The 21150-nt window shown below is 45.0% G+C and overlaps 1 protein-coding gene across 3 annotated transcripts in view; it reads left to right on the top strand.

Moving 5' to 3' along the window:
• Nucleotides 1-17951, top strand: part of LOC143102119 (myosin-9-like) — a 34094-nt gene extending 16143 nt beyond the window's left edge. For all 3 annotated transcript variants that reach the window (XM_076265517.1, XM_076265515.1, XM_076265516.1), the window contains 34 exons: nt 839-931; nt 1031-1094; nt 1335-1433; nt 1601-1744; nt 2054-2421; nt 2543-2716; nt 2892-3065; nt 3182-3296; nt 4781-4968; nt 5207-5328; nt 5465-5534; nt 5875-6035; nt 6155-6263; nt 6492-6623; nt 6736-6942; nt 7098-7235; nt 7334-7457; nt 7872-8043; nt 8362-8574; nt 8959-9103; nt 9322-9528; nt 9757-9861; nt 10175-10327; nt 10780-11028; nt 11237-11449; nt 11704-11916; nt 12094-12255; nt 12463-12591; nt 12751-12839; nt 13045-13168; nt 13373-13581; nt 13893-14001; nt 14282-14454; nt 15970-17951. In XM_076265517.1, the coding sequence (XP_076121632.1) occupies nt 839-931; nt 1031-1094; nt 1335-1433; nt 1601-1744; nt 2054-2421; nt 2543-2716; nt 2892-3065; nt 3182-3296; nt 4781-4968; nt 5207-5328; nt 5465-5534; nt 5875-6035; nt 6155-6263; nt 6492-6623; nt 6736-6942; nt 7098-7235; nt 7334-7457; nt 7872-8043; nt 8362-8574; nt 8959-9103; nt 9322-9528; nt 9757-9861; nt 10175-10327; nt 10780-11028; nt 11237-11449; nt 11704-11916; nt 12094-12255; nt 12463-12591; nt 12751-12839; nt 13045-13168; nt 13373-13581; nt 13893-14001; nt 14282-14454; nt 15970-16078 (5256 nt within the window). In that variant the 3' untranslated portion in view covers nt 16079-17951. The remainder of the gene's footprint in view (nt 1-838; nt 932-1030; nt 1095-1334; nt 1434-1600; nt 1745-2053; nt 2422-2542; nt 2717-2891; nt 3066-3181; nt 3297-4780; nt 4969-5206; nt 5329-5464; nt 5535-5874; nt 6036-6154; nt 6264-6491; nt 6624-6735; nt 6943-7097; nt 7236-7333; nt 7458-7871; nt 8044-8361; nt 8575-8958; nt 9104-9321; nt 9529-9756; nt 9862-10174; nt 10328-10779; nt 11029-11236; nt 11450-11703; nt 11917-12093; nt 12256-12462; nt 12592-12750; nt 12840-13044; nt 13169-13372; nt 13582-13892; nt 14002-14281; nt 14455-15969) is intronic.
• Nucleotides 17952-21150: the final 3199 nt, after the last annotated feature.

Below are 21150 nucleotides of genomic sequence, written 5' to 3'. Positions count from 1 at the left end.
TTGATTTTAAAACTACTGTATAGTAACCACAGCTAATTCTTTAATGTAGAATTAGTTTTGCCAGATGTTTCAAACATTTGTCAAGTTTTGTTCAGAGATTAAACATGACCAGTAGTGTTAGTCTGTTAAACAAAAGTCAACTTTTAACCATGCATGACCTGACCACGTATAGTACACTTCTAATGGGATAGCAGTTTTGAATGCGGGTGCCATATTTGCGTGGGAACGTCAGCTGCCAGTCAGTCCTCTGCATGTGGTCATCTGGGTAGTCTAACGGTGAAGGGTCACTCACACACAATGTCAGAGATGTCGCTCATGGTATGTGGGTACTAACAAAGTTGTGTGTGTGTGTGTGGGTGTGTGTGTGTGTTTTGTGTATGTGTGTGATTTCATGCCTGTGTCATTTTTTGTGTGGGTGTTGGTGTGGTGGTTGTGTGCATGTCTAATTGGTGAAGCAAATACATTAGTCTTTCAGTCTCCTTTAATGAGGTAAGACCTTTTTTTAGTAGGTCTCTGTATGAGACTGCTGTTGTACTTTTCACTGTCAATTAAATATTTGGAGTTGATGTGTCGTGAATTATGATGGGATGATGAGATTGAACCTTATGCAAATGCACTACCCTGAAGTGCAATGTGTGATCTAGACATATGAGACACTGATTTGTTTGATTTGTTTGTCACAAGCTGAGTTAGAGTTTGAGAGCTGAGTCATGAAGCCCCTCCCAATGATTGATTTGTTATGTTCTTACTCTCTGCTGGATATTCCTTTTTAAGGCCTGGTTTGTCGCTGGCATCTAAGTGTGTGTGTGCATGGTGTTGTGCTCTCTTTGTCCTACAGGGGGAGCTGGAGAAACAGCTGTTGCAGGCCAATCCCATCCTGGAGGCCTTTGGTAATGCCAAGACAGTCAAGAACGACAACTCCTCCCGATTTGTAAGAGCTCTCACAGTCCAGTATTCGATTTCCTGCTTCTCTGAAAAAGGATTAGGTCACTTCTAGGAGATTTGATGCCAACCGCTTCTCTTCCCTCAGGGTAAATTCATCAGAATCAACTTTGACGTCAATGGATATATCGTTGGAGCCAACATTGAGACCTGTATCCTTCTAGAAAATAAATTAAAAAAATGCTTGGTATGTCCTGGCATTCTGGAGACATCCCCTACACTGCCATTCGGAGATGAAACTGTCTGGTTTTTGACCATGACAAAACTTTCCACATTTGTATGTGTGTCTATTGTGTAGAGGTCATTTGTATGTTCCAGTTATTCATATACCACCCTGTCATTACTCCCTTAATCCTGTTTCCTGCTACTTAATTCCTTGACTGCCTGATAAGATTTGCTGGAGAAGTCCCGTGCCATCAGGCAGGCCAAGGACGAGAGGACCTTCCACATCTTCTACTACATGCTCACAGGATCTGGAGACAAGCTCCGCAGTGAGTTTGTCTTTTCAGTCTCATCCTGCGGCGCAACAGATTACTTAACCAAACTTGCAGGATTTCCAGACTGTGATTAATGGCCTTTGCCATAACATACTCCCCAAAAGTAGTCCTTAAGAAGGCTGGGCTTGCTTGAGACTCATTGTGTTCATCATGTCTTCCAGCTGAACTGTGCCTCGAGGGCTACAACAACTACCGCTTCCTGTCCAATGGCAACGTGACCATCCCCGGCCAGAATGACAAGGACATCTTCAACGAGACCATGGAGGCCATGAGGATCATGGGAATCCCTGAGGATGAGCAGATCGGTGAGTGTTGTAAATGGGCATGTAAAATAGCAGTGGTAGCGTAGTGGTGAAAGAGCTGTGCTAGCACGCAGTAACCTGAAAAGTTGTGGGTTCGATTCCCTGCTGCCAATACACTACGGTCCACTACTGGCCCTTGTAATAATTTACATGTACGTTGCTTTGGATAAAAGCACCAGCCAAGTGAATAAGTGTAAAATAGTATCTGAGCATGTTTTTGTCAAACGGAAGTTGCATTCCCTCTATGTTTAAAATCAAAGGACAAACTACTCCGCTCATCTACTCTGTGTCATCTTTCAAATCTCCCCACAGGTTTGCTGCGGGTCATCTCGTCCGTGCTGCAGCTGGGCAACATGTCCTTCAAGAAGGAGCGCCACACAGACCAGGCCTCCATGCCAGACAACACGGCTGCGCAGAAGGTCTGCCACCTCATGGGCATGAACGTGACTGACTTCACCCGCGCCATCCTGTCGCCCCGCATCAAGGTGGGCCGCGACTACGTCCAGAAGGCCCAGACTCAGGAGCAGGCTGAGTTCGCTGTGGAGGCCCTGGCCAAGGCCACCTATGAGAGGATGTTCCGCTGGCTGGTCATGCGCATCAACAAGGCCCTGGACAAAACCAAGCGCCAGGGGGCCTCTTTCATCGGCATCCTGGACATCGCCGGCTTTGAGATCTTTGATGTGGGTCCATTTCCAACGGCAAAATTCTACAAGCACAGGTGCAAATAGCTGTGGTAGGACAACAGAAGTCATTTTTAGTTTATATTAATTTCTCTCCCTGTTGGGTGTGTTTCTTCTACAGCTGAATTCTTTTGAGCAGCTGTGCATCAACTACACCAACGAGAAGCTGCAGCAGCTCTTCAACCACACCATGTTCATCCTGGAGCAGGAGGAGTACCAGAGGGAGGGCATCGAGTGGAGCTTCATCGACTTTGGCCTGGACCTGCAGCCCTGCATCGACCTCATTGAGAAGCCGGTGAGTGTAATTCTTTCTCTTTTTCCCCACTCTATATCCATATCCTCCTCACTCTTCATCTCTCACATATAGCAATGTAATCTAGTAATGCTACTACAGGGTCTATTGGTCTATTAAATACTGTAACTGGTAGTGTTACCTCCCTAACACTTGGCTCTATCTCTCTCTCTCTCAGGCCAGTCCCCCTGGTATTTTGGCCCTGCTGGACGAGGAGTGTTGGTTCCCCAAGGCCACGGACAAGAGCTTCGTGGAGAAGGTGCTGCAGGAACAGGGCACGCACCCCAAGTTCTTCAAGCCCAAGAAACTCAAGGACGAGGCCGACTTCAGCATCATCCACTATGCTGGAAAGGTCTGTTGGCTTATTTCTCACTGTAATTTCAAAGAACCGGCAGTGTCAGGACTCACAGTTTGTACGTTGTAGGAACAGATTTTTAAATGACTATTTTGTTTTATACATTGCCATAGGTCGATTACAAAGCGGTCGAGTGGCTGATGAAGAACATGGACCCCCTGAATGACAATGTTGCCTCTCTGCTCAACCAGTCGACAGACAAGTTTGTGTCGGAGCTCTGGAAGGATGGTGAGTACAGCATCGGGGAACATATGCAAATTCCAGAATGTTCACACTCATGCCCTGGGCTAGGCCACAAAGGAACCTTTTAATAGCTGGTTGCCTTTTTTTCTTCTTGAATTATGTTTCTGGAGCCAATGAGTATACATGTGGGCTTTTACCACAGGGAAGATGGTATGCTGCTATTTGTTTCCCATGAGGCTGAAATGTGTTGTAGACTATTCTGTTCTCATTTCTTGTTTTTATTTTTACTCTTCACATTTCTATCCCATGTCTGTTGTCCGGTGTTGGACCTCTGTTTTGACCCTCTCCCTCTCCAATTGATATTTCCGTTCCTTTCTTGCTCCTTCTGTATTCCTCTGTTTGGTCTTCCTCTATTCTCTCTCTCTCTCTTTTGCCACTCTCCCTCTCTTGCCCTCAGAGGTACAGAGTTGTCAGAGAGCCTATTTTTATCAGCGTTTTCCTTTCCTACATTTAGACTCAGGTGACCATTTTCTTACGTATTCTTTCTCCAATTTTGTGTATTTTTCCTCCCCTTCACTCCTTCATCTTTTTCCGCAAAGCACTCTTTCTCTCTCTCTCTTTCTCTCTCTCTCTCTCTCTCTCTCTCTCTCTCTCTCTCTCTCTCTCTCTCTCTCTCTCTCTCTCTCTCTCTCTCTCTCTCTCTCTCTCTCTCTCTCTCTCTCTCTCTCTCTCTCTCTCTCTCTCTCTCATATCGATGTAGTGTTCTCACTAACGTTTATCCCTCCAGCCCTGTTGGCAGTGCAGTCTGTTCTACTGTCTGTTGCTTTCACTGAACTCTCCCCTCTCTCCCTCTCTGTGTAATAGTGTGGTTTGGGCCTCCTGGTGTTGGTCAATGGTACTGCAGAAATGGGTATATATATATACTGCATGGGTTTGGTGCTAATGTCACTAGAGATTGTGAAACTGCACAGTGTTTGCTACACATTTACCTCCATTCATGTACATTGAATTGAGAACACATGAAAAATCATTTCACAGAAAGGCACAGATACAGACACAGTCGCCAACATACATGCCATCCACACAGTAGACCCTCACTCACTGCATTGACTTGGTTCCATTTTGGAGTGTGTGTGTTTGTGTGATCCCACTGTCTTTCACTGGCATTATGCGACCTTTGACCTGGTCCGTCTCTCTGCTCCCCTTGTGATTGCACTCACTGTATGTTTGTTTGTGTGTGTTTCTGTCACAAGTGTAGAGGGTAGTTTGTCCTCCTTTTTCAATCTGTCTCATGAAAGACAAGAAACTGTGAGCCAAGCATTGTCTTTTTTTATTTCCCTCACTATGTTTTGTTTTGCCGACCAAAGAAACAATTGTGTTGAGGCCATACTGATTGCCTTTGTCTTTCTGCACCCTCTCCCCATCTCCTCTGTCCATCTCCCTCCCTCTCCCTTTCCCTCTCTCTCCCTCTATTCATTCTGTTCTATACCCTTCTATTCATCTCTTTTTTCCCCCTTCAATATGTTTAGTGGATCACATTGTGGGACTGGACAAGGTGGCGGGTATGTCCGAGCTGCCAGGTGCCTTCAAGACACGCAAGGGCATGTTCCGCACGGTGGGCCAGCTCTACAAGGAGCAGCTGTCCAAGCTCATGGCCACACTCCGAAACACCAACCCCAACTTTGTGCGCTGCATCATCCCCAACCACGAGAAGAAGGTCCAAAGACACCCTTGCACTCACATTTGTTTGGTTTTGTAGAAACTTTAAGAGTGGATGTTTGGATAACACTAGGATAACTCTGAGATTGTTGAGAGCCACATTGGCCTGTGTTTGGATATCGGTTTGCTTTGAACTAGCTGTGGCTTAAGTGTGTACCTTACGTTTGAGTGCCATGTCATAGCACTGGTATGGTGCCTTGTGAATGATTGGCTCTGCTCTGTCTTTGTCATCTCAGGCGGGTAAGCTGGAACCCTACCTGGTTCTGGACCAGCTGAGGTGCAATGGTGTGCTGGAGGGAATCCGTATCTGCAGACAGGGCTTCCCCAACCGCATCGTCTTCCAGGAGTTCAGGCAGAGGTACTGACATCTCTCTTCACCTCCACCACTGAACATAACGCATTCAGCTCGTCACAAACCAGACTCTTTATTGTCTTGATCATCCTAACTGGATTTACATAGACTCATCATTAGTCTTTCTTCCCCTGTCCTTTAGATATGAAATCCTCACTCCCAACTCCATCCCCAAGGGCTTCATGGATGGCAAGCAGGCCTGTCTGCTTATGGTGAGTGCCTGAGCTCTTCTGCTGTTTCTGCACAGCATATCATCAGTGTATGTCCCTTGTGCTTCAGCGTGAGATTATTTTGATCATTCTGGTCTCAGAGCCTCACGGTCATGCACGTCATGTTTAGCATTCATGTAAAAGAGGCTCACCGGAGCAACACAGATGTTTACTTATTTATTTTGTTTTAATGCATAGGTGCACAGCAATAAATGACTTAACTTTTCAATGTTTACTACATCTTCGTCAGAGTGGGACTAGCACGACACTGTCCCGTAGACGCACCAGATGTCCACAGAAGCGCTGAGGGATTACCCTTTTTGAACTCTTCTATTCATGTTAGATCAAAGCCCTGGAGCTGGACCCCAACCTGTACCGTATCGGTCAGAGTAAAGTGTTCTTCCGCGCCGGAGTGTTGGCCCATCTGGAGGAGGAGAGGGACATGAAAATCACCGACGTCATCATCAGCTTCCAGGCCTGGTGCCGTGGTTTTGTGGCCCGCAAGTAAGTGTCCTTTCAGAATGGTTTGACTAGAGTCAAGACTGCTAGACTGAAGCATTAACAAACCAATATGTTGTATTTCTACACGTCCTCATGGTTTTTTCCCCCCCGTTTCGCTTCAGGGCATTTGCTAAGAGGCAGCAACAGCTCACTGCTATGAGGGTGATTCAGAGGAACTGTGCTGCTTACCTCAAGCTGAGAAACTGGCAGTGGTGGAGACTTTTCACCAAGGTAATGTCAGAAACACTATTCTGAGGTGTAACCAAAGCATGTATAGGGCAAACAGCCTATTATTCAAACACCATACAATGTATTTATAGATGGTAAGTAATTAAGTTAATTCTAGTGTTTTATGACCGTGTGTGTGGTGTGTGTGTGTGCGTGCGTGTGTGCGTGCATCCTCGTGCACCCTCTCTGTACCTGGTCTTTCTTAACTGTTGGACCGTCCCTGTGCTGCAGGTGAAGCCCCTGCTGCAGGTGAGCAGGCAGGAGGAGGAGATCCAGGCCAAGGACGATGAGCTGAAGAAGGTCAAGGAGAAACAGCAGATGGCTGAGGTGCAGCTCCAGGAGTTGGAGAGCAAGCAGCAGCAGGTACAGTTTACAGGGAGAGAGATTGTTGTTATGTTGATGTTTCTCATCCTTGAGTGCGTTTTATCGCCTTATCGTCCTTATGACCGCTAATTGCTCTCTGTCTGTTCTATAGCTCAGTGCCGAGAAGATGGCCCTGCAGGAGCAGCTGCAGGCCGAGATGGACCTGTGTGCCGAGGCAGACGAGATGCGCAACCGGCTGGTGGCCAAGAAGCAGGAGCTGGAGGAGATCCTGCACGACCTGGAGGCGCGGGTGGAGGAGGAGGAGGAGCGCGCCACTCAGCTGATGACCGAGAAGAAGAAGATGCAGCAGAACATCTCGGTGAGGACTGAAATCATGGAATAATGAAAAATGGCAGTGTCCTTTTCAGTGGGTGGGATGATGGGATGTTTTGTTGTTATGAGACATTCCCAGTTTCCAATTTGACACTACAGCAAAGACCAGACTAGAAGCATTTTATGTGACATCTCTCTCAGGACCTGGAGAACCAGCTGGATGAGGAGGAGGCTGCCAGGCAGAAGCTGCAGCTGGAGAAGGTGACCTTTGAGGCCAAGCTGAAGAAGGTGGAGGAAGACGTCATGGTCCTCGACGACCAGAACAACAAACTGATCAAGGTGCCTAGTGAGGTCCTCATGTACTCTGTTGCTGTCCTGGTAGATTGTTTATCTGTCTAGCAACTAAATGTCCGCCTTGCTTGTTTCACCACCCACAGGAGAAGAAGCTTATGGAGGAGAGGATCTCTGAGTTCACCACCAACCTTGCTGAGGAGGAGGAGAAGTCCAAGAGTCTGCAGAAACTAAAGAACAAGCACGAGGCCATGATCACTGATCTGGAGGGTAGGTTACTTACTACGATCGTAGTTTCCCTTGTAGGTTCAGTGCAACATGTGGTTGACCTATTGCTAGGAATGCACACATTGGACTATCACTGTGACTCAGAACTTAACATCTTAATTAGTACCCACCGCACAACCATGTCTTTCACAAAATCTTTGGCTATTAGAGATAGCTAGGTTACATAAAGGTTAAAGCAACAAAATGTAGTTCTTTTAACTTAAAATAATTACAATATTGAACACAAACACCCTCAGCACTCAATAGGTACCCAGTACGTTGAACACTGATGACAAGGGGACTTCCTATATTGTGTTACTTTAACTTGTATCTCAACAAATAAGTAAATGCACCTCTCTAATGTTGCCCTGGAAATCACCTGTTCTGACATGCTGCTGTGCTGCTTGTGCCCGTCAGACCGCCTGCGCCGGGAGGAGAAAGGCCGTCAGGAGCTGGAGAAGAACCGGCGCAAGCTGGAGGGCGACTCCACCGAGCTGACTGACCAGATCGCAGAGCTGCAGGCCCAGATTGCTGAGCTCCGTGCCCAGCTGGCCAAGAAGGAAGAGGAGCTGCAGCAGGCTCTTGCCAGGTATTTGACCTGTGTCTGTCTGTCTGTGTCTCTGTCTCTGTCTCTGTCTCTGTGTCTCTGTGTCTGTCCGTATGAGTGAATGAGAGAAAAACTGAGGAGGGAGAGAAAGAACCAGTGGGATTGATATGTTGTTATTGAATGTGCTGATTAAAACGTGGTAGTTAAATACATCCAGTGCATAAAGATTTTAAAATAAAAAAGACAGATTAATGGGTTAGATGGGGTAGATTAATGGGTTTAGATGGGGTAGATGTATCGCAGCCATTTAAAGTCCATGTTTGTGAAGTGCTCAGACTGTACTATGCTGTGTGTGTGTAGGATTGAGGAGGAGGCTGCTCAGAAGAACATGGCCCAGAAGAAGATCCGTGAGCTGGAGGCCCAGCTGTCTGAGCTGCAGGAGGACCTGGAGCTGGAGAGGGCTGCCCGCACCAAAGCCGAGAAGCAGCGCCGCGACCTGGGCGAGGAGCTGGAAGCCCTCAAGACCGAGCTAGAGGATACACTGGACTCTACCGCAGCCCAGCAGGAGCTCAGGTAACACACACACACACACACACACAAACACACACACACTTTATAGCCTCCTGTCTCCTTGTGGGGCGGTGGTAGTGTAGTGGTTAAGGAGCTGGGCTAGCGTGCAGTAGCCTGAAAGTTGTCTGTTCAATTCCCGGCTTCCACCGTTGTGCCCTTGAGCAAGGCACTTAACCCCAATTTGCTCCGGGGACAATGTGATCCCTTGTAATATAGCTGACATATGTAAGTCACTTTGGTCAAGAAGTGTCTGCTAAATGTAATGTAATAATATTAATAAATGGCAGCAGTTGCAGATGTAGCTAAATGCTGTTTTTTTGCCATAGCCGAGGTACTATTAGAGCGACTGTGATGAATGTGTGTTGGATTTCTGTGTCCCCGTCGCAGGACTAAGCGTGAGGCAGAGGTGACCCACCTGAAGAAGACCCTGGATGACGAGGCCAAGGTGCACGAGATCCAGGTGGCAGAGATGAGGCAGAAACACAGCCAGGCATTCGACGAACTCAATGAGCAGCTGGAGCAGGCCAAGAGGGTAAGAAAGAGACGCGCGCGCACACACACACACACACACACACACACACACACACACACACATTCTTATTTATGATCTCCCTGCTACAATATCACTCTTTCAGGAACACGCATTGTCTCCCTTGAATTATCCCTGATACTTACAGTGTATGTTACAGTGCTGTTTCTCAACATTACATGCTCTTTCTCACACACTCAATCCCTGCCTGGTCTCAACAGAACAAGGTCTCTATGGAAAAGGCCAAGCAGGCCCTGGAGAGTGAGCGCAACGAGCTGCAGATCGAGCTGCAGACGCTGATGCAGGGCAAGGGCGACTCGGAGCACCGACGCAAGAAGGCCGAGGCCCAGGTGCAGGAGCTGCAGGTCAAGCACACCGAGAGTGAGAAGCAAAGGATCGAGCTGGCCGAGAGGGTGGCCAAAATGCAGGTGAGAACCCAAGAGCCTGGAGATAGGCTCAAGAAATCAAATGCTAGAAGACTACCTAGTCCTATCAGTGATGGCGTGGAGAATTGTGGGTAATGTATTCTGTGATTTTCAATAAAGCACTTCTGATGATGCCCACTATGGAAAACCTCATTGAAATTAAGACTGTTTGACTCCAGGTTGGCTTTGCCTTTAACCCTGTCTCCTTCTCCCTCTTCTGCCCATGTCCAGGCGGAGCTGGACAACGTGAACGGACTCCTTAGCGAGGTTGAGGGCAAATCTATCAAGGCATCCAAGGACTGCTCCGCTGTGGAGTCTCAACTGCAGGATGTTCAGGTGAGTCAATGTCTTAAGCACACCAAGCCAGCAGTAGTGCACATTCTGTTGCAGGATGTAGATAATCTGCATGAACGTGGTTCATAGCACATAATGTGTACGTTTAAAATGGCATTAAACCTTAAAATAGGAAGTTTTGAATTGTATATGTAAACTTTTTATATATACATTACATTAATGTACTGTAAACTTAGTAGACCAACAGACGGTGTAACAATCTGATCACACTTGCCTATAATTTTGAGACTTTTTGCATTGATTGGTGATGGTGTGGCTCAGGTTCTAAGCTGTCGGTCGTCTCTCCACCCAACAGGAACTGCTCCAGGAGGAGACGCGGCAGAAGCTGTCCTTCACCAGCCGTTTGCGGCAGCTGGAGGATGAGCAGAACAACCTGAAGGAGCAGCTGGAGGAAGAGGAGGAGGCCAAGAGGAACGTGGAGAAGCAGCTGCTCTCCGCACAGAGCCAGGTGAGGGAATAATGGACAAGAGTCCATTTGGGAGCACCATCCTCAATCTCAAGAGCTACTACTAGTTTTTATGCACTGAGGCTTAGAGTGCATAAAACGTAATGCACAATCTAGTCTGTCATGAGCATGAACTGTGAAGTTAAATCTTTATCTGTATGTTTGTACCTGAAAGGACATTTTAAAAGTATTATTTGCATACAGAGATTGAGATTGGTCGACCGTAGATCCAAAGCAGAAATCCTTGGCTATGACATTGACTGCTTATGTCGGCCATGGCCATGTCTTTTAAAACATACCAGACAACATATGGACATGTAAACAAGGTTAAAAACGTTCTAGTGTACACAACTAGCTGGTGTACACATCAACTCAAACACGAAACCCCAGATTGTTGTACCATTTGAGTGTATGCTGCAGCTGGAGCCTAAAACCATTGCTCCCGTCCTCTGCAGCTGACTGAGCTGAAGAAGAAGATGGAGCAGGAGGCCGGCTGCCTTGAGAACGCCGAGGAAGGCAAGAAGCGTCTGCAACGCGACCTGGAGGGGGTCAACCAGCGGCTGGAGGAGAGGTGCACCGCCTACGACAAACTGGACAAGACCAAGACCCGGCTGCAGCAGGAGCTGGACGATCTACTGGTAGACCAGGACCACCTCCGGCAGATCGTCTCCAACCTGGAGAAGAAGCAGAAGAAGTTTGACCAGGTGGGTCTACTTGGGAACTCGTTAAGAAGAAACAGAAATGCACATCTAGATGAGTTCTTGTTGTTATTAATGTAGGATGATGTAGAATTATTAGATATATTTTTTTTATATTAAACTTGCCAGTTTAACTAGTCTGGATGAGTCCTTCTTGCATGATTTGACAACCATTTTCAACTCTAGCTGTGTGCTAACTCATGTCTCTCTGTAGATGCTGGCTGAGGAGAAGTCCATCTCTGCGCGCTTCGCTGATGAACGTGACCGCGCCGAGGCTGAGGCCAGGGAGAAGGAGACGCGGGCTCTGGCTCTGACCCGTGAGCTGGAGACCATCAGCGACCTGAAGGATGAGCTGGACCGTGCCAACAAAATGCTCCGTGCTGAGATGGAAGACCTGGTCTCCTCTAAGGATGATGTCGGCAAGAATGTAAGAAGATCACTATCTGATGTTTCTGATAAATGCTTCAAAATGGCACACAGAAACAAAAATATGATTTCTGTGCTTTAAAACAAAACAATGTGCAGTTTTAGAGTGAGCAAATAAGAATGAAGAATTCATTGTTAAAGTCAAATGTGCACAATGTGTCTAGCTGAAGGTTTGTAGTTGGTTAGAGACCAGACCGTTTGTATGTTGTGTGGTTTCACTTCCTCACCCCTTCGGTGTCCCCTCTGCCCTGTCAGGTCCATGAGCTGGAGAAGTCCAAGCGCACCATGGAGCAGCAGCTGGAGGAGATGCGCACTCAGCTGGAGGAGCTGGAGGACGAGCTGCAGGCCACCGAGGACGCCAAGCTCAGGCTGGAGGTCAACATGCAGGCCATGAAGGCTCAGTACGAGAGAGACCTCGCGGGCCGTGATGAAATGGGCGAAGAGAAGAAGAAACAGCTGGTCAAACAGGTGCGGAAGGAAGGATGTGGTTAGGTTAAAACTTTATAGAGTTTTTTTTCATCATTTTTAAATCTATTGGGTCTCATTGTACCCAGTGTTGCTCTGATCCTGACTGGCTCTTTAATATGCTTCATGGGAGATGTAGTTCTTTTGCTGATGGTATTTTTTTGGCTGTGCGTCCCACAGGTGCGCGAAATGGAGATGGAGCTGGAGGACGAGAGGAAGCAGCGCTCTGTTGCTGTGGCAGCACGCAAGAAGATGGAGCTGGACTTGAAGGAACTGGAGGCCGCCATTGACATGGCCAACAAGAACCGCGACGAGGCCCTCAAACAGCTCAAGAAGCTCCAGGTAAGGGCTGTCTGTGTGTCTATCTGTGTGTTCATACATGGGTGTGATTTCTGATTGGATTATACAGTATATGTAGGACAGGTCATATAAGCACCATCCTAGTCATGCTTTGTCTTTACTACTCTCATTCTATGAAGGCTTGTGATGTTTGAATCATGTTTTTAAATGTCTCGGCCTCTCCTCTCTCCCACTCTCTCTCTCTCTCAGGCCCAGATGAAGGACCTTCTGCGCGAGCTGGAGGACACTCGCATGTCCAGAGAGGAGATCCTGGCCCAGGCTAAGGACAACGAGAAGAAGCTCAAGAGCATGGAGGCCGAGATGATCCAGATGCAGGAGGTGAGCATACGCATCCACTCCTACACATACACACATCTCATGCTCACACTTTGTTCCTCCCCTCTCCTCGGCCATGTGTTTTGCATACACTAAAACCCACTCCCCTCCTATTTCTTAACGGTCCTCTTGTGTGTCTGTGTGTCTGCATTCGCTCCTCAGGAACTGGCAGCTGCAGAGCGCATGAAGAGGCAGGCCCAGCAGGAGAGGGACGAGCTGCAGGACGAGATCAACAGCCAGGCCAGCAAGAAGTGAGCCTTTCTTTCTTTCTTTTCTTTCTCTCTCTCTCTCTCTCTCTCTCTCTCTCTCTCTCTCTCTCTCTCTCTAAATAAATAAATAAATAAATAAATAAATAAATAAATAAATCAATATATCTAATAAAATAGGGGGTCTCTAAAGTCATTGCCTCCCTCTTCAAGCCTTACTTACTCCCTTTCTTCCTCCCCTCTCCCCCAGTGCTCTGATTGCAGAGGAGAAGAGGAAACTGGAGTCTCGCATCGCCCAGTTGGAGGAAGAGTTGGAGGAGGAGCAGTGCAACACCGAGCTGGTCAACGACCGCCTCAAGAAGGCCCTGCTGCAGGTGCGTTCAGCCAGTGTGACCACCTGAGAAGCCAAGACCATCGCTTTCTCTCAACTAAACCTGGATTCGTCGACTCCGTTTTACTCTTTTTAATTTGTTTCTATCTCTCGTTTCCTTTTCTCTCGCATAACCCTCTCTCTCTCTTTTGTATCTGTCCTCATCTTTCGCTCTCTCCATCCCTCTGCTGTCTGCTTCTCACCTCAGACCGACCAGATCAACGTGGAGCTGACGGCCGAGCGCAGTACCGCCCAGCGCCTGGAGGGGGCGCGCTCCCAGCTGGAGAGGCAGAACAAGGAGCTGAAGCTGAAGCTGCAGGAGATGGAGAGCACCGTCAAGAGCAAGTACAAGGCCAGCATCACCGCCCTGGAGGCCAAGATTGCCCAGCTGGAGGAGCAGCTCGACATCGAGACCCGGTGGGTTGGATGGGGCTGACCAGTATTGACAGCCGGGGATTGGAGAATATAAACTTTCAAAACTGATTTTAAAGTTAAGATTTTGAGTTATAAGTGCTGTTATAGTCAGACAAGTGTGGCTACTTAAACCCTCTGTTGCAATGTAGCAAACTCGGACCACGTTTTGTGCATCCAATACCATAAATGGAGGATGTGTATGCTGTTAGATTGACTGGACAAGCAACTATGGCGTGCGTGCGTGCGTGTGTGTGTGAGCGCGTAGACACATGTTGACCTGACATATGACATATGTATACTACACTGCCATGCAGGGAGAGACAGCAGGCCTCCAAGCTGGTGCGGCGCACAGAGAAGAAGCTGAAGGAGGTGGTCCTGCAGGTGGATGACGAGCGACGTAGCGCTGAGCAGTACAAGGACCAGGTCAGTCACTCATCCAAGCCTCCATTAACCACCAGATCAACAATCTCCATTTTCTACAAAAACATTCATTGTACAACTAGTCTTTATGGACAATCAATATAGAACATCTTACTATTATCCCCATTATAATGGATCACACTGTAGCGTTGCAGAGTTGTCCGTGTAAAATCAGTGTCAGCTGTGTGGCACAAACATGAAAAAGAAGACACCTCAGATCAGAGTGGGCTGTGATGTGTGCTGTCACTAACTGTGCACGCTCTTCCCCTCCACTGCTGTCCAGTCGGAGAAGCTGAACTCGCGCATGAAGCAGCTGAAGCGTCAGCTGGAGGAGGCGGAGGAGGAGGCGCAGAGAGCCAACGCTAACCGCAGGAAGCTCCAGAGGGAGCTGGAGGACGCCACCGAGTCTGCCGATGCCATGAACCGCGAAGTCAACACCCTGAAGAGCAAGCTCAGGTACACACACACACACACACACACACACACACAGACACACACAGACACACACACACACACACACACACACACACACACACACACACACACACACACACACACACACACACAGAGATACAGATACAGGACAGGCTTTGTAACACTGACAAATGGCCTATACACCATCCTGTTTACAGCCTTCCCTTTTAGAGGAAAGGCACTTACATAATGTTAAAGTCCCCCTGTACTACCTCTCTGACACACATACACACTGTAGTGTTCCTGAAAGCTACAGAGCCATAACATAAATGGCTTGAGACATATTTTAATGTTGTGGCACTAGACCAGGGGTCTCCAACCTTTTTGGGAATAAGGGCTACCTGGAGGACCCGAAATCATATGGAGGGCTACTCAAACACTACTCAAACAGACCCTCACCCCTTTTTTGCGAGGGTAATCCTCCTAAATAATAGGTCTATGTGATTTCTACATTTAAATGATCAATATTATGTTAAGCCTATATTGTATTTTCGTCTGATTCTCCAATACTTCAATATCAATATGCAACACTACCAACATTTTTGTTCAGTTTGTTCATTTCAAAGTTTGCAAGGGGAATCTAATCAAATTGTTTTAAACAAATAAAAGCAATTAATAACTTAGGTTACAATTTTTAGCATTACCCACCATTAAGAATTCAGAGACTGTTTAAGTTATAATTTCAGTGGACAGTTTGGTTTTAACATTTAACCACCAACACCACCCTAACTTATGAAGACACCTTTTATAGTTATCTGAAATCTCTCCATGATCTGACACACATGGTTTTGTTTTTCGCCAAGTATTGCACAGTCCAATTGCATGGCATGCATGCCACAAGATTTTCAGCGCTACACAAGTCATCTAGCCTATGGCAGAGAAAAGGTCCGTGAGATGAAGCAATTGTTTTTCAGTCCTTGAACAATCATACATGAACCGTATGGTCAAGGAATGGTCACAGAACTTTCGCAAAGATATGCTTCCATTGGTTATACCAGACGAGCAAGCTTTTTTTTCTTTTACTATATGCATGCGAGCAACGTGTATACGCTCCGCTTCTGTTGAATGAATGGGAAGGGGAATTGAAGCCAAGGCTACAATTTAACCCAGCTAAAATTTGTACGATATCACCAATATCAAGTTAATGTTACTTACAGATGTATGGCTACATACATTCTTAAAATGGTTCTGGTCTACAATTAAATATCTTATAAAAACTTCACAATGGAGGATGTTTTTAGAGCGTGATCTGCAGGCCACTTGTTGGCTATTTTTGGAATGTGCGTTGCAGGCGCCTCATAGGCGTCCCACGGGCACCGTGTTGGAGACCCCTGCACCAGACAAATAAAATTGCACTGAATTGAATGACCATAGCCAAGCAAAAACTTTATAGTTTAGCTGTCTTGTGTGCATGTTCATCCTTACTGACTGCTCACACCCATTTGATGAAGTGACCCCTGAAAGCCATCTGATCTCTGTTTGACCTCTAACCTGTAGGCGAGGGGACCTGCCCTTCACCATGAGGCGCATCGTAAGCCGTGCCGGCGTGGAGAGTGACGATGAGAGCGAGACCAAGAGCGAGACCTCGGAGCCCAAGCCTGAGTGAAAACGCCCACAGTGCCCGCCTAGCTGCAGTGCCCATCTGCCTGCTCATATACACACAAACACACATTGAAACTACATACTTACACACATCGAAAAACACACACTAAAAGGTGGACAAAACTGTCCACTGGTATTTCACACTCATGCATAAAAACACACAAGTGCCATTTTGCAAAAGTGGACAATACAGTAACATCCTCACAGGGAAGAGCAGATGCCCTTAAGATACAATGCAGATGTGAGATGCCTGTACCTACCAATGCCATATATATCTGTACTTATTTTTTTTTTTTACTTTGAGAACCATTGAGCTGACAATCTATCTACCTACAAACCATACACTTACAGATTAACTCTTCATTTGACAATCCTCCCTTAGATAGCACCACTCACATGTCAACAAGGACCAAAATCTGTCGTTTCATGTGATTCTCTGGGATAAAAAGAAGTATGAATGCTATTTTTGTAAGGAAACATTCCAGTTATGATAGAGCTGTTCCTGGATCTATTTTTCTAACTGACCGAAGGAGGGAAAGAAGTAAGGAAGGACGTGTACAAAGGAAACGAAAAAAAGTGAAGGTGAAACTGAAGATGGAAAAACTAGAAGGGGACCAAAGTAATATCACAAATCTGTAGACTTGTGTTTTATATAGTGAAGTTTTTATAATGATTTAAGGATGGAAGTACAACCCATGTATAATGGCTCTTGCTAGCTCCCACTCTCTCTTTCTTTTCTTTTCTGTCTTTCTCTCTCGCTCTCTCTCTCTCCCTCTCCCTCTCCCTCTTACACACACACACACACACACCTCATGGGTGGGAGATATCTGTTGCCATATGTACTGTATGAAATGTAGCTGCGCTTTAGTACCTTATTCAAGTACGCTTATGGGCTGTAACCTGCTCGGGAACATTACTGCAAACGTGCACACAAGAACTTATGAAGAACGGGGCTAGAAGTATCTTTGCACTGAGCATAGTACAAGTATTAAAAAGACTATTCAACTGCCATGTATGCCTCTACACTGGTGCGAATAATCATTGACAAAAGAAAACATTAAGAAGCCTATGCACATGCCCATGTAGTTCTGCCCACATACACAACAGCCTTAAATAGGTCCAGTCAAACGTATGCGTTGATTTATCTGGATCGTTGACTTTATTTTTTGTTTTGTTTTTATATCCTGTCTTCACACATGTTGTCTTTAGTAGCTTCTTTTGACGCAAGGGGGAAATCTGACAGGGGGTGGAGGGGTAGATTATTATAACTCACTGCACACACTGTATTCTCAGGGCACTGCTGAGAGGGGGAACTTCTATTTGGGTTTCTTTTTCCAACCCAAAAATGGGACCTAGGCAGGAGGGGAGAGAAGGAAGGCTGTAACCACTCACATGGTTTGAAGTTGGTACTCCCCTCTGCAGACGTACATAGTGATAGGTTAACCTAGGGGAGCAACACGGCGGACCTACAAACCATCCCTCAGTTGAGAAGAAGTTTTCGATCGCTTGTCTCATTCAGGAGAGAATGCGATAATTGAGGGGGGCGGGGGGGCTTACTTTAGTTGTGTTAAACACAGCACTATATGGAGTCAGGGATTGTGTGGTCTGTCTGTGTGCTTTTTGACACCTGTCCCCATCTTAGTACGTGCTCAGGGGTCGGCTTTCTTCGCTCACACTGCTGGGAAGTGAGAGGAATCTATTATTATTGATGACCTATGATTAGAATAACGAGTTATACTCTCACATAAATAAATAAAATTAAAAAAGGAAAAAAAAGTCTTAATTTTGTACTGTTTCTCTGCGGCTCTGGAAAAAATGTATCTAAATGGATGAGTCATGAATTGTTGGTATTGATGCAATAAAATGGCTTTCTAAACTGCCGTGGTGTCATTTATTTTTGTTTAATCACTTGTTTGAATTCAATAGTTTTAGAATAGAATGTAGGTATCTACATAGGATGAATAACAATTAGACTGACTTTGTGGCAGTAAGTAATATACTGTAGCCTACTATGAGGTCAGCTAGAGGTAAAACTGAGAATGCATTCACATTTGCACAATGTTTATGCTAAACAGCCAGTGAATTAGTTTTCAACTTAAGGGGGCCATACATTATTTACTGAATACTGTACTTATCGTGGTACAGGGCTTAGGCCCAGGGTCGGACTCGGAGCAAAATTCGGCCCTGGCAATTTTCTCCTGGATCGGCCCACCACTGGACCGACGACCCCCCCCCCCCCCCCCCCCCAAAAAAAAAAATAAAATACAAAAACAATAAATAAATAAAAATAACAAACAAACACACAGTATTATGCTGTAGCAACACTTCATAAACTGAACCCAAACATTTAGATTTGGATCTATTCCTAATCACAATAACACGGGGGTCCGGGGGTCTCTGTCTTTAAAATGATTTGAGAGGGACAGGATTCAGGCTACTAAAGACAAGCTTATCTTCTGTGTGTCTCACGTCATGTTACCCCATGCATTAAACCAGGAGTTCTCAAACTTTTGTGGGCCGGAGACCCCTCATGGAGTGGAAAATTCTCCAAGGACCCCTCAAAATCGCAACACATAAAACTTAAGTTAATCATGTAGCTGTATAGCTTTTTTTTTCTGTTAGATGCTTATGTTATATGGATTTTAAAAACATAGAGTGCCAATACCACAATAGTCATGTTAGCAAATTTTGACAGTAGGCTAGCCTATGTAGGATTTTTTTTTTTTTTAAAGGATTGTTGTTTCTTTGTCAAATGTAGGCCTATTGTATTGAACACATAGTGTTTGCTTCACATAACTTTCATTTTGTTGGCGGTTAATTAATAGTAAAGTGTTTTGATGTAATGTATCAGCAGATCAATTGGGCAAATACTGATACTGTAGCATTTTTCGCCATTTAAGACAATTTCATATTTTGTAGCAAACTTTGTCAGGGACACCCTGACAATGTGCTGCGGACCCCACTTTGAGAACCATGCATTAAACCACATGTCACTGCTACTGAACATGGACATCGTCATAGTTGACAGAAATTACGTTTTGTGCCAACATGTTGTAGAAACACAAACACAGCCTTTATTTGGTGCAAATCTTCTCCTTTACTTTGGTTATAGTACGCGATTCACATGTAGGCTATCACCACAAGTGTATACTAAACCGTTCGTTACTAACCTAGCCTACCAGTTGATAGCCTACTTTTTACCTGCAGGGTCATTCCGTGTCAAATCACCCAGTGGCTGGCAGGTCACCCTCTCCCAAAAAATCTGAAAAAAATCACAGGTGTTTGTAGACCAAACCTATGCATAAATCTTAAATAGTATATCTGTATCACTAATGGTTCCAAAACTACAGCCCTTTGAAGTTTCAAGTCATTTTAAGCATCGTGGTGAACAATCCTTTTTGTTCAACTTCCAACATTATTGGCTCTTTTGGTATTTCACACACATTAGTGAAACTATGTGAATAGAAGTACATTTTCCTGTTGAATTAAACAATCCAATCAAATCAGGTGTATCTTGTGTAATTTCCCCTCTGCAAAGCTCTGAAAATGGCTATAAATTCATTATGTGAAAAAACATCACCACCTTTGAGGGCTTGTCATTCAAAAAGTATGTGACACAAATTCATCAGATTTTTTTCCCACTCATGTATGGATTATAAGGTCATGTCCATGCATTAACTTTGGTTGTTAACATTATCATATTGTCAGAGCATTTTTATTAAATTGGGCTTGATTTTCAAAAAGCCTGTTTTCATCTTCTCATTTCACCACGTGGACAGTTAACAGGATTTTTTTTAATTTTACCATATATCATTCTGTATGTGAGGATCATCTGCCCAAAATTTCGGCTTGTTGCTGAGTTTCTTCATTGAGATAAGATTTTTTACAAATATTGTCTATAAATCCACTGAATTTGTACTTTATCTGCAGTACCACTTTGCACCACATGTGGTGCTCTTTTAATACAATGGAAGTCAATGGAAGAGTAAGAGAGTCACTTGTTTGCTGCACATATCCAATCTAAACACACAGTTTATGGTTCATATGGTTCAAGTAAAAAGGGGTTTCTAAAATTCAGTGCATTGTCAGATGCAGAAAAATCTATACTAAAGATTTATCATCTTTTTACAAATGCCTCTTGGATCCACGAGTCCTCAAACCTTGTTATGAATACTTGTGATGGAAACACACATGGTCATCTTCATCAAGTGAAATACCTTGATGAACTGAATTTTAGAAACCCATTGTTTGATTGTTTGTTAAAGCACTGATCTCCATATTGATGCTCTTTGTCTATGTATCACAGAGGACTGCATCCCAAGCATATGACGATGAATATAGACTGCCTAACCAGCTGGCTAAAAATTATTAAAGTGCTCACATAGGCACTGATAGGTTGAAGCTGCTGTAGAAAACTCATTACAAAGATGGTAATTATGCTAAATCCTCTTACTGCATGTATGATGACCAGTCAGTCTTATGTGTGTATAATTTACGTGATCAGTTTATTTTCTCTGAATAAGATTTATGTATGAGTAGTATGTTGTTCATGTTGCAATAATTATTTGGACCAATTCAACTATAAACCATAAACTGTGTGTTTAGATTGGATATGTGCAGCAAACAAGTGACTCTCTTACTCTTCCATTGACTTCCATTGTATTAAAAGAGCACCGCATGTGGTGCAAAGTGGTACTGCAGATCCAGTACAAATTATGTGGATTTATAGACAATATTTAAAAAAAATCTTATCTCAATGAAGAAACTCAGCAACAAGCCCAAATTTTGGGCAGATGATCCTCACATACAGAATGATATATGGTAAAATTAAAAAAAATCCTGTTAACTGTCCACGTGGTGAAATGAGAAGAAGAAAACAGGCTTTTTGAAAATCAAGCCCAATTTTAAAAAAATGCTCTGAAAATATGAAAATGATAACAACCAAAGTTAATGCATGGACAGGACCTTATAATACATATATGTGTAGGAAAAAAATCTGATGAATTTGTGTCACATACTTTTTGAATGAGAAGCCCTCAAAGGTCATGATGTCTTTTCACATTATGAATTTATAGC

Source organism: Alosa pseudoharengus, unplaced genomic scaffold, assembly GCF_046254945.1.
Source record: "Alosa pseudoharengus isolate Yale_2024_CS ecotype anadromous, Long Island Sound unplaced genomic scaffold, YU_APseudo_1.1 YU_APseudo_1.1_scf_4, whole genome shotgun sequence".
In the NCBI taxonomy this organism is placed as follows: Eukaryota; Metazoa; Chordata; class Actinopteri; order Clupeiformes; family Clupeidae; genus Alosa; species Alosa pseudoharengus.
Note: the sequence above shows the minus strand (reverse complement) of the source record. Positions and strands in the feature narration are given on the sequence as shown.